General features: G+C 35.6%; 1 protein-coding gene across 1 annotated transcript; it reads right to left on the bottom strand.

Moving 5' to 3' along the window:
• Nucleotides 1-309: 309 nt before the first annotated feature.
• On the bottom strand, nucleotides 310-1161 carry LOC122506113 (activity-regulated cytoskeleton-associated protein-like). The gene has a single exon (XM_043618109.1). The coding sequence runs from the start codon at nucleotides 1159-1161 to the stop codon at nucleotides 310-312; it is 852 nt and encodes a 283-aa protein (XP_043474044.1).
• Between the last annotated feature and the right edge of the window lie 12745 nt (nucleotides 1162-13906).

The raw sequence follows: 13906 nt of genomic DNA on the forward strand, positions 1-13906 counted from the left end.
TATCCTAACAAGGTGTATTAGGCTTTAGAGTTGAAATGTGGTTAAATAAAGGCAAAATGTAGTGAGTGTATGGTAGAAGAGAAGTAGAATTTCTGAATCTAACTTTAAGAAATGTATTAGTCATACGGCACTGGCAGAATGACTACCTTAAACGAGATCGAAAAATATAGTGGCATTGTTCATGGTTAGTGAGTAGTGATAACTTAATAAAGTTATGTGCGGCACAAGAATCGATTTCAACCACGAGCAAGCGGTTTCCGAGCTTTACGCGTGCTCGTGGCAAATTTTGGGATGTTAAGTAAATCGAGCTTAAGATTGGGGCTTTGTTTCGACGGGAGCTGGGGCACTTGCCCCCGCCGGAGCTCGCCAGTTTTCCGGAGTCGAACGAGGTCGCTGGGCTTGGAAAACGGGACAATCTCGGTGGTAATGGTGCTCCGGACAATAGTGGCATGGCGGCAGCCGTAACTGTTTACTATCCGTATTTTCCGGTTTGGGCTTCCGAGGAGCTTCCTCTCTAACCGGAGTAGGTTTGCGGGCAGCACAGTCGGCTACATCCTTCTCTGCTTTTGTAGCAGCTTCTAAAAGTTCCGGAAAACTACTCGGATTAGTTGGCCGTATTAGACAACGTAATGCCGGTTTTACGGATTCGAGAAGCAGTGACGTCAGCTCCATTGGGGATAATGGCACATTCAGTCTTTTGGCAAGCAAGAATTTTTGTTGTAGGAATACGGCGACGGGTTCTTTTTCTCCCTGTGTATGGGAGTATAAAGAAGCCTGAAGGCGCATTACGGCAGTCGGATTGGCAAATTTAGACAGGAAGAATGATTCGAAATCATCCCAAGAGAAACACAAATCTTTATACAGGGACCACCATTTTTGTGCATCCCCCTTAAGACCTTTGTTTACGAGCTGAGTACGTTGATCGGGATCCGTACGGGCAGTACGAAAGTATCTTTCACAATTGTGCAAGTACTTCCGTGGATCCTCGTAATCGTGACCGTAAAACTCAGGAAAAGGTGGAGCAGGTGACTGGAAGGCTCGAATTAGTCCCATCCAATCTTCTGCGGTTAGATTTGAAGGCATTGCCAACGGAAATGTCGGCGGAATGGTTACGGAAGAACCACTTGTTGATTCCGAACCTTGAGGTGCAGATACGACCATGGTATCAAGCATGTTACGGACTTGTTCCGTTTCAACCCCGTGAGAGATTCTAGGGGAATCGGTAGTTTGGTGTGAATTCACATGTTGTCTGTGTGTACAGCTGTAGAGTTGGACGCCACCGGGTTTTGAATTTCACTCCCGGAAGTGATTGGTGGAGGAGATTGTTGAGAGTTGCCAGGTGTGTTATCCCCCTTACGGCTGACGTGAGAGATAGAAGCGTTGGGATCTTCGTTGTCTGTCTCTGTCATACCTGTGTGGAGATGCGTTTCGGTAAGTTTAACTAGACCGTCGAGTACCGCAGAATCGACGTTTAAGCGAGTTACCGTTAAACGTTCTGGGCTACGTCGAATAAGGGGTGGTGTACGGTAAAGTGTTCGTGTTCTACGGACAGGCAAGTCTCTCAGAGTTCTCCTCTCAGCATTGGAGGATAAGGGTGTATGCACAGTAGCTCGTTTAGAGGTTGGAGACATCAGGTTGTGGTGATAGTTCTGATGTCCATCAGAACTCAAAGGCCGGATAATGTAATCCTGCCCCACGTTGGGCGCCAATTTGTTACCGGTCACCGTGTGAAGGGAAGGGACCGGGCAAAGAGCGGATTGCTATTTTCGTAGCACCTTGGCAGTGACGTCAGAGTAGCTGGGCCTTAGGGGAAGGCAGCTTCTCCGTAGCCGGCGTTAAACAGTGACGTCAGCGATATATCGATCTCTCGATGTTCGATAATCGAGAATCGATCTCTCGAAGTTCGATAATCGATAATCGACTGGGCACCTCGAGATTTAAAGGCTCAGAAGCAGACCGAATTTAGAGGTTAGCTTTTCTGTCAAAACAAATGCGTCAAGTCGATGTGGAATTTAGACACACAAACGTAAACAAACTTGAAGGTTAGAATGGTTTGTTCACATTTCTGGGGTTGGAAATGTGCATTTACACAGAATTAATTAATAAATCTGTAAATGGATGTTGGTTAATGGTTCACTTATTAGAGAAGTTCAAAATTAAGCAAAGTCTGAAAGTTAATAATTAATTGTTATTAATCATAAAATTCAGGAAAAGTTTACAAATAAAGTTGTGTACTGTAGTGGGAAGGAAGAGAGTTACACAATAGTCATACTGCTGTCGTCTTGAGAAATTGCCTCCTGCACAGAGCTCAGAACAGGAAAAATTCCCGCAAAGTTCTGTCAAAGGTGGTAGTTTTCTCAGTGACGTCAGACCCATTAACCCCAAAAGCCATCGTCCCGTTCGACCACCTCACGCATTAAGCAGAGCAAGGAATTTCTTCCCGTAGTGCTATAATCAGTGTGGTAGTAAATTGGGGTTAAATAGCTTGTGGGTGTAAGGGTTTCGTCGAAAGTTTGCCTCCTGCACAGAGCTCAGAACAGGAAAAAATTTCCCGCAAAGCACTGTCAAAAGTGGCAACTCTCAGTGGCGTATGATTGTGCGTAACTCTCGTACGGGGTGAAATGAGTACTATAGTACCGACTCACGCGCAAAATCAGGAAATAAATCCCGTATTGCCAGTGTGTACGGTAATAGTGCAAGAGCTGGTGTAGTAGTGTAGGTAAAAGAAAAAGGGACAACAGTTTAAGTTGGTCTTTAAAATTTTATTTAAAGTTTTATTTAGGAGGAGACTACGGAAGTAGTTCCGTTACAAGGGTTGGCGGCGAAGTGACTCCCTGACTGGGCATTTTCGTCGCCTTTTATACCCAATAACTCTATGCATAAAAAATCTGCCTCTCGGAAGGGGAAGATTTTTTATACATGTAAGAGGGATAACAAGAGACGAACTTGCTAGTCAGCTTACAAATAACTAAAATTAATATTAAAGTATAAAATAAACTTAATTAAACTTAAAAATCTAATTTTACATTAATTTTACCCTAATTCAGACATAATAATGCATATAATTTGCATAACGTTGTTTAATTATATTATAAATAAAAGAATATATTTATCTCTTTATTTAATTTGTTATTGATTATTAATTATTTAATTAATACTAATTTATTTATTAATTAAACAATTAAACAATAATCAAAATTAATACTCAAGACAATATAAACGTATTAATAATAAAATTATTATTTTTAAACATTGAAAGAATTATTTCTTCAAGGAAAAAATAATTAACATTAAATTGTTAAAAAATGAACAGCAATTCAATAAAACCTATTAGTGTTGATAATATTAACAGTATTAATAATAACAACACTAATGTAACAATAATTATAATAATTAGAATAATAATATTTATACTTAATCAGTCAGATATTGTTAAACTAATTCTTAGTAAAACAATATAAGTATAAGTACCAATGATTATCAAATCATTATTACAATATATGCTGTTAATTTCAAAATTGTTAAAACGAATTTTAACTCGAAGTATATATATATATATATATATATATATATATATATATATATATATATATATATATATATATATATATATATATATATATATATATAGTGGTTGCTGGGCCCTTTGAATCTTTGCTGGGGAGGAATGCGAAAGAGGAAAAGCGGAAACGTGGAGTAGAGAGAGACAGAGATAGAAAAGACAGAGAAAGGCGCGCGGTCAGGGAAATCGACGAGTAAGGCCCAGCTAGACTAATTTTTTCTACATGTCGATGTCGAAAAAGTCAACCCAAGGGAAGATACCACATTTTCACGAAGTTGAGACCTTCAAAAAGAAGGGTTCTCAACTTGTGCAGTGGTGTTTTTCTTTCGCGGAATTTTCACATACATGTGACCGGTATCAAACGCTTAAAAATTGTGGATTCAAAATCAATCTTAATGACAGTACTATCTTCACACCGTGAGCGTTTTAACCTGCGTTCCACAGTGTGTCTCAACGTGCAGACCTTGCCGATATTTTTTTAAAGCTTTGAAATTATTTGTAGATGTTAACTTATGTCTAAATTTTTGTCGGAACTTTAAAGTAGAACCAAAATTGATATGTAAATGTTATCCGCAAATTTTTCTGCCACTAAAAAATACATGGTAAATACACTAAACAGAAATTTTGAAAAACACTTTCTTTAACTAAAAAATTGGTTCGCTCTAGTTCTACCGAAAAAAACAGGAGTTATTGCGCTTTTTTTGAATAAAAAGTTTGGTATTAATGATACGACAAAATTCCAATAAAATTTTTGGTATTATCAGTTACACAGGTTATAATACCTTAGTGTCTCAACGTGCGTACCTCTCCCCTATAATTTAACAAATTAATGTTAAAATGTTATTAATTTTGTAATGTTATTAATAAATGTGTAAAATATTAGTTACCAATATTTATTTACATATTTTTTTAAAAGAAGACAAAAAAATAACAATAACAATAATATAAATAACAATAACAAGATTTTAAATAAACGAAATATTTTAACATTATTTACTTGTACTTAATTTAATCCTAACTTATAAAATTGAAGAATAAATAATTTAAAAACGTTTTAATTATGAAAATCAAGAAGTGAAATTATTTTTTTGTTGATTCAAATAAATTGTTTTAAAATTATTATTTTTATAACAAACATATAATTATATTTTGAAAAAAATATTAATTACAGTAATTATTGTAAATTTTTTTTAAATATTCTTAATAAAAAATTTTTAATCCGTTTAAAAATTTAAAATTAATTTATTAATATTCAATTATAATTGAATATTACCGACGTAAATGATACTTTCGTATAGAAATCATCATTTGATTTGTTATCATAATACTTCTCAGCTGTCGGTAAGTAAGCTGTTTTAATAACCCTAAAAGTAGAAAACTTTTTCTATTGTAAACAAAGACCACATCAAATTTTTAATTCTCTCCATTTTATTGAAAATTAACATTATTGCTTAAAGAAATGTATTCACCTACGTGAATAACGTGCACCGTCTCAATTAACTACTGTTCAATGTCCAGTGAAGTGTTAAATTCTTTATTTTCATCTTTAAAATATCTGTCGAATTGGGTTGATCGCGGAACCATACATTTCTGAATTCAGAAATCAGTCCAATTCGAAAAAGTCGTTTTCTCGAATTCAAGAAACGACATCCCAATTCGAAATCCCGGACCACCCAATTCTTTTTTTTACAGGGAGTTATACAAGAAGCAGATGTGAACGAAATTCTGATCAGCTAATAAATTTTATAAAATCAACGTATTAGAAATTATCAAATCAAGTACAAAAGGAACGTGGAAATAAATAACAGTTTGGAATTCTATGAAAAAACTCTTGATATTCCTTAAAGAATAACGATTGATTAGTTTTCTATCACGTAGATAAAACTATAAGTTAAGATAAAATTTATATTATAATCTTACTGTAAACGAGTGGAACTTGATCAAATGAATAATTTAACGTTTGTCTGAAATTAAAATTATATTTGAACTTCATAAGTAGAAGAAACGATCTGTTTGCTAATTTGAACATAAGTTTTTTTTCTAATAGCAAATAATGTTTTTCAAATGTGATTCTTGTAATGCGACTGTTTCAAGACATTATCTCTTCAAATACTAATAATCAAATTTACATTGTTTATTGAAATTTGAGATTGAATATTGCTATTGATGAAAGTCAATATTTTAACAAAATTATGACGATAAGCGAATCCCCGACGAAAAAGTTTGACAAAGTTTTATTTACAACGACTAGTTAAATATGATAATAAAGCTGCAACGATATGTACAAAACTATTGGCGAAATAAATTAAGGCATATGACATGACGGATGATTAAACGACAGTTCTTCTAAGAAAAATTTAAATGAACAACTGAAATACACGACATTATACGATATGTGACGATGGTAATAAATATACTTAAATGACAAAATTAATTTTTTTTAATAATTTTCAGATACTGAATAAAACTCAGACATAATGATTGGTAGATTGGTAGATGAACTGTTCGAAAGGTGTCCTAAGATTTACAGAAGTTATATATATATATATTAAATTCGACAATGCTGAAATGTCCAGAATATTCAATTTGAGAAAGGATGGACTTGAAACGACTATATTTAAAATAAATTGAGAAACTTATAAATTATTTTAGCTTGAAATTTGTAAAGTTGATAATAATTTTTATTTATATTGTAAACGAGTCAATCTCGGGAGGGAGTGTTGAAATATTGTATATTCGCGCCTAATATCTCGCTTGACTCTAACAGTAGTTGAATCTACGTCACTGCCGTGTGCGCACGCACTCCTTCTTCTTCTCGATATCGCTTCGACCGTGAACGTCTCGATCGTCAACGAGCTCTTAATAAACGACCGATTTTATCCGTATTTGTGTATTATTATTGACTACATCCTGCTCTAAATAATCTACATGTCAACATTAACACTAAAACAAAATTTTCCCACATCATAAAAATTGAACTTATATATTAGACGCACGAACCCTGAGAAAGACCCAGAGGCCCCTTCCCGTTTGTGACCGTCCAATCGCTGACTGGGACTCTCTCACGGTCTGTTCCTTTGTTTTAGTTCAATAATTAAACTCTTCGTTTCTTGCGAATCTTTGTACTAAAAATTTACATCGTAAACTGTATCACAAAAAGTAAAGTAAATTACTTAAAAAAATAAAGTGTGACACTTAAAAAAATATAAAGTGTGTCATTTAAAGAAGGGGCGGGGTGGAAAAGAGAAAAAGAAGGTGAGAAAGAAAAAAGAGAGAGAACTTTCCAAATACAAATAGTCAATTTAAGATCTTAATTAAACTAGAGAGAGAGAGAGTACACACCCAGAAGAAACGAAAATGCATTTCGAGGATAATTCCTGACCAGACTGTAATTAACCGGTTAAGTAACGCGAGTAATTAAAGTGGAAATATACTATGGGTTTTATGGGAGATCTTCACAAGAAAAGGCAAATCGGAAAAGCACAACACTATATATAGTCCCCTACCTGGCTATTCTTCGTTTGCATTAATCTTCTTTGTTTAGGTATACATACAACTCGTGGGATAGTTGAGAAGTGTGTGAACGTTACACTCAATGCACACCTTTGCCACAACCGTCGAGAATGAAAGTTCATTGACTGGATATATGCATTACTGCTCTTAAATGACGTTTTAAGTTCTTTTTTTCTACATTCTTCTTGATTATATAATTACTTCTTTTATAAAATATTTATATTTAGATAGATTAATTGCATTAATATTAAATAGGAATTTTGTAGATAAAAGATGGTTTGAATATTTCATCTACATATATTAATAGATTAAAAGAAATAAATTTTTACTCTTCAAATACTATTAAATATTTATTATTAATTGATACACAAGCCTGCAAAAAAAAAATTTCCTTTGTATGAGATCGGAAGTCATTTCCCGCAGTTTTTGGTGCGCTGAATCCGAATCTGGCAACTAAAACCTGCCATCACGTCAGGATTTTAAGAAAACTAGAAGTAGGGGAGACTAGGTGCGGTTGTTACCGGTTGTTACGCTGTACAGTTGTTACAAATAAAATATCTCAAAAACAGTGAATTATAGAGATGGGGTTCCAAAGGGAAAAATGTTTAGTTTTTATTTACGAACTTGCTGCAATATGTTTAAAAATTATATGCAAGCTTTACAAGTAAAAAAATAGGCACGTTAGTTTTTAGAGGCCAAAAGTAAATATTTCTCTGGTTGATATTTTTTAAATAACTAATAGACTTTAATATCATTTCTATGAGGGTTTAGCTTTAACAAACTGCCTTGGTTGTCCACATTTAGTGTATACTTTTTTAATAAAGTGATTTATTGTAAAAATTGTACCTGTTGTGCAGTTGTTACAAGTGATGATGAGAACGGATATTTTTTAAAAAATTCAAAACAATATTAGTGCTGCCATCTCTATGGCACTGTCACGCACTATTACGTTGAGTTAAAAATTATGAATAATTAATAAAAGTTGTTATAAGAAATTATTTGTCTTAAATTTAGAAATGTTATAGATAATTCTTGGTATTGTTACAACCGACATTTACTTTGTGCAGTTGGTACAATTTACACGCTGTCACACAAATGCTTCTAGTTAATTTAATAATAGATCTAGAGCTAAATCAATTATGGCCTTTTAAAACTAGATAATATACTTTTCATTTAATCGTATTACCAAACAAATGGAGTTAAACTCTAATCACTGTAACTGATTTTATAAAAATTGTAATAACTGCACCTAGTGTCCCATAAATTACCAAAATCATGTTCCTCTCTACTTTATGAAAATATAGCGATATTGCTAACAACAAACTAAATTAGCCGTCAAAAATGATTTTTTTAACAGTTGTCAAGCTTAAAAATTGACTCACACTGTTCGTAAATACTATTTTGACAACTGTTAAAAAATCATTTTTGACGCCTAATTTAGTTTGTTGTTAGCAATATCGCTTTATCTTCTTAAGGGGATGTCAAAGTCGATTGGATTTTTGCATTGAGCTTCAATGGGAAAATCGCATCGACTTTGACATCCCCTTAAGGCACTTTTCCTATATGACGGCCAAAATTCCAAGCTTTTTTCAGGAATTTTTTTTCACAGAAAATAAAATATAATTTTAAAACTTATTTTACATGTTATAATTGGTGTCTAAAAATATACAAAAAAATTTTTTTTAGTGATTTTTCAAATCATTTAATAATTATTTTTATGAGTCAAAGGTGACTCCTTTGCAAATGCACGGGTGAACGGTCGCAACGATAACTTTCTTCAGTATTGTCTGAAATAAAAAAATCAAACGTAGTTTTACTCAGTAGGCTTACTGTTATCGTGTGAACCTCAATAAACAATTTATCTTAATAAATAACAAAATGGCGGACTGTTAAAAAAATTTTCAAAAATCGCTTGTTTTTTCGTAAGCAAATTGTTTTAAAAAAATAGAAAAATGTGTAGAATAATGCCTCCAAATTGCAGATTGATTGGTTAAATAAATTTTGAGTAATCCATGCCACCAGTTAGAAAAAAGTGGTTTTGAGAAAAACGCGTTCAAAGTTTTGGTAGCTGTAGCTCGCGCCCGAGCACTGTTTAATTCTACTCGCTGTAGCTTTGTTGGTTTTTCAAATATCTGTCTAAAACTTTTACACAATATTTCTAAGATATTGTACTTTCGAAACATGCAAAAAAAATCGATTTTTTCAAACCGCCACATAGGAAAAGTGCCTTAAGTACATGGTTCAGACTTTAATTTAACTGCTACGACAAGTCTCTAGCACGTCGGATTTACCTGGTAGAAATTTTCAAAAACAGCGAAAAACATGATTTTTGGTAATTTACCCCCACTTTACTCAAAATCCTAACGTGATGGGAGGGTTTCGTTGCAGATTCGGATTCAGTGCATTAAATACTGCTGGAAATGACTTCTTGATCTCAGACAACGGAAATTTTTATTTTTTGCAGACTTGTGTTATTTATAAATTTATAAATGATGGTTCATGTCAAAAAAGTTGTATAACATCTTAACCATTTTATAAACATTTGAGAAAAAAATTATTTCAATACTGCTGCTACTTATGTTTTTGAGGTTTTATTACGAATCTGGAGTCAAAATTCAAAATGGCGGATCCAATATGGCTGACGAGTTTTCAGGAAGTGTATGGATTTGCTTAAAACATGCTAGTCAGGGGTTTTTGTGATCGCTGATTACAAATCTAGAATCAGATGTTAAAAATTAAAAAATGGTGAATCTAATATGGCAAACGAGTTTTTCAAAAATTGTTTGCATTTGCTTAAAACTTGCTATACTTGAGATTTTTTGGTGTTGCTAAATAAAAGTCTCGAATCCAATTTCAAAAATTCAAAATGTCGGGCAAGTTTTTAAAAAACTTTCTGAATTTTCTTATTATGTGACACTTTGGATAGTTTTAATCACTTATAACAAAGCGAGAAGTTGTAGTCGTATTACAATTAATTAGATATAGTATTAATTAAATAATTTTAAAATATTAATAATTTTAAAAAGTACGCATGTCAATTATTATTAAAAAGTGTTAAAATATAATAAAAAATCGTAATGAAAGATGATTAAAAATTAATAATAGTAAATTATTCAAAATAACTTTTTTTTAAATTTCGAGTTGCTGTTAATTTTATTAAAATTTTTATTTATTTATATTAATTTTCATTTATGGAAAAAGTAAAAAAAAATTTTTAACATTTTAAAAATTATTTTTTTCTTATAATAAATTTTCATGACTGTAAATAATAAATTCAACAGATTGTGCAGTTAATAAAAAAAAGTTTTAGAATTGTTTTCTAACAGACTAATGAGCGGTTGCACTGAGCCGTGTGGCATCCGGCGTGACGCGAGGCGACCACGCCGCAATTTATTCTTTGACATTTAATAACTCAAAAACAAAAAAGGGCATTCTGCAAATTTACATGCCGATAGAAAAAAACCTCAGCTTTCGTTTGCAATAATTTATTTTCAAATAAAACGGATCGATTTTTGAGAAATTAAAAATTAAATATTAATTATCAAAAATTTGGGTCAATTTTTAAAATATTAAAAAATAAAATTCACCATTGGAAAGAGGACGAAAAAAACATTCAGAAACATATTCTACAAAATTTTTCCCATTAAAAGTATGTTCAGAAAAAATTCACAAAGTAGCCGGTGTTAGCAAAATTGGTCAAATTGACCCCCCTCTACCCCATCCAAATTTTCGAAAAAATCAAAAATGTTTTTTTGGGGCACATTTCTACTTGATAGAACAACAAATTCCCTGCTACAGAGATACCAAGGTTGCTCTGGTCCGCCTGACAGAGGCAGAAAGTAAAAACACTCTGCTAAAGCTTGGTAGCATAAAAATTAGCTGGATAAATGCTCTAATTCGCGAGCATGTTGAAGTGGCTAGGTGCCAAAAGTGCCTATTTTTCGGACCCTATTCTTAACCCGAACCTGCAAAGGCCCCGACAGAAGTAAAAACTGACGGAGATGCGGCGAGAAGGGCCATCTCGCGAAGAGCTGAGTCGAAAAGCCGAAGTGCCTTACGTGCTTCGACCTGGGAAAACCAGAAGCTGACCATGACGCCGGAAAGAGACCCTGTCCGGTTTACAGGGAAGAACTACAATAGCTTAAAAGGGTTTGCCCTTAAAGTTTTTGCAGGTCAACCTGCATACAAGTAAGGATGCACAAGTGCTCCTGATGCAAACAGCAAGGGAAAATGAGGTCGATATCCTGTTCTGCAGTGAGCAGTATCAAGGAAGCGACCTCGCCCCTTGGTATCAGGATAAGGCGAAGAGAGCCGCCATAAAGCTGTGCAACCCAGAATTGCGGGTTGACATTGTTCCTGGAGACGAGCAGTGGGTTCGTGTGGATAGAGGTGGCTAATATACGTATGTATAGCTTCTGTTTCTCACCCAACGACCTATTGACAAACTTCGAAGACAATTTAGAAGACCTAGAATCGAGCCTCATAGAATCCAAGCTGGATGTTATCATCACTGGCGATTTTAATGCAAAGTCGCCAGAATGGGGTGAGACGAGGCTCAACAATAGAGAAATTCTGATTAGAGAAACGATCTCCAGGAACGTCCTATTAGTGGTAAACCGGGGAAGTACATGGACGTTTAGACGAGGTGCGATCGGATCGATTATAGATCTAACAATCGCATCGTCTAAAATATTAAGCCGCATAAGAGACTGGCCTCGTGGAATATTAAGAGACTTGACAAGGAGAAGTTCGGCCGGTCCCTAAGAAAAGCCCTCTTAATTGAGGAAGAGGCCGAGCAGTCTGGATGGGGAGGTGCGAGCGGTGAGGAACATGATAGTCACCGCTTGCAATGCGTCAATGCCACGCGAAGGCGCCTTTCCTATGAAAAAATCCTTGCACTGGTGGTTAGAGGAGCTAGCCTCCTTAAGAAAGGAATGCCTTAAAGCAAGAAAGACATATACCCGATCTAAGGGAGATCCCTTTGCTGAAACAGGCTTTCAAGGAGGCAAAAAAAAACCTCAAGAAAGAGAACCGCAAGTCGCGACGCCGTAGCTGGAAAGACCTAATCGAGGAAGTCGATAAGGACCCAGGGGTCTGGCTTTTAAAATCGTTACTAAGAAATTAGTGACGAGGCAAAAGACCCCCGGCCTGGACAATCCTGATTGGGTTAGACAGATAATAAAGTCTTTGTTTCCTTCTGCAGAGCCATACCTTAGGATGAACTGGAGTTCCTGCAAAGTCAAAGAGGAAGAACTTTTCACACTTAGTGAATTAAAAAACGCAGGAAAAAGATTGAAAACAGGTAAGGCGCCTGGAAACGATGAGATAAGTAACGAGATCCTAAAGTTGGTAATCGACACTTCACCCCAGATTCTGCTTAAATGTTTTAATCTTTGCCTTGAGAAAGGAGAGTTCTTCCGCGACTGGAAGCAGCAGAGGCTAGTTCCTCCTAAGAAAAGGTGAAAAACCTCTGGATAAAGTTTCGTCGTACAGGCCTATATGCCTGCTAGATACGATGGGTAAACTTCTAAAGAATATGGTACTGCAGAGAATGCAAAGCCACTTGACCGGAGAGAATCGTCTATTCGATCACCAATTTGGTTTCCGTAAAGGCAAGTCTAAAGTTGATGTCATCCAGGCAGTAGTGGACATAGCGAAAGCAAGAAAAAACAAATTGGGACTAGAGAAGAAAAAGAGCTTCTGCGCGTTGGTAGCAATTGACATACGCAACGCGTTTAATTCCGCAAGATGGAAAGATCTTATTGAGTCGATAAGAAAGAAAAACATGCCGCTCTACTTGTTGCGGATAATGGATAGTTATCTTAGCGACAGGTGGGTTATATATGAAGGAGACACCTGCACTCTCAAGGAAGAGATGCAGCGTGAGGCTCCTCAAGGCTCGAGGGTAGGTTAATTTGTATGGAATGTATCTTACGATGACTTCCTGCGAATGGATCTGACCGAAGGTGCGGTGATCATCGGCTTTGCGGAGGACGCGTTGTTTGTGTGCACTGCCGAAAGTGAGGAGGCTCTTGGGACATTGGTGAACGAATGTCTGCGACTAGCAAAAAGCTGGCTGGATACCAGAGGTTTTGAAATGGCCCTGGAAAACACCAAGGCACTGCTGGTCATAGACAGACGTGGTTATGAGCTCCCACGAATCGTGACAGACGGATTCGAGGTCAAGTGTAGAAACCAACTTAAATATCTTGGTATGGAGTTGGCTGAAAGATTAAACCTTTACCACCACATGGCTACGGCGTCAAATAAGGCGATCGAGTGTGCGGCTAATCTTTCACGGTTAATGCCAAATGTAGGCGGAGCCCGTGAACCAAAAATGAGACTGGTGGCGAGTGTCGCTCATGATAAAATGCTTTATTCAGCACTCCCTGAGGAGTAAAAGATGTGTGACCATATGAGAAAAGATACTGTCGGCGCAGAGATCGATAACAACGCGTATCATCTCTGCGTATAAAACGGTATCTACGAGTGCTGTGCAGGTCCTTGCAAAATTTCCGCCAGCAGATCTTTTGGCAAGAGAAAGGGAGGAAATCTTTCTCCTTTCTAAAGAAAGAAATTCCTCAGAAGAGGAAATTAGTCCTAGCAAGTGCCTGATCCAGAAAGAAGCGAGGCGCAGGCTTATAGACAGATGTCAGGAAAAATGGGATGGTGAGAAAAAGAGTCGTTGGACTTATCGCCTTATCCCGGCACTCGCCACCTGGATAAATAGGAAACAAGGTCAGGTTTCCTATTTCTTGACGCAAGCGTTTACAGGGCACGGGTGTTTTAACGGGTACCTGTATCGCTTTAAATTACGCGAAGATGAGGTGT

This window comes from Leptopilina heterotoma, unplaced genomic scaffold (assembly GCF_015476425.1).
Source record: "Leptopilina heterotoma isolate Lh14 unplaced genomic scaffold, ASM1547642v1 Lhet_396, whole genome shotgun sequence".
Classification (NCBI taxonomy): domain Eukaryota; kingdom Metazoa; phylum Arthropoda; class Insecta; order Hymenoptera; family Figitidae; genus Leptopilina; species Leptopilina heterotoma.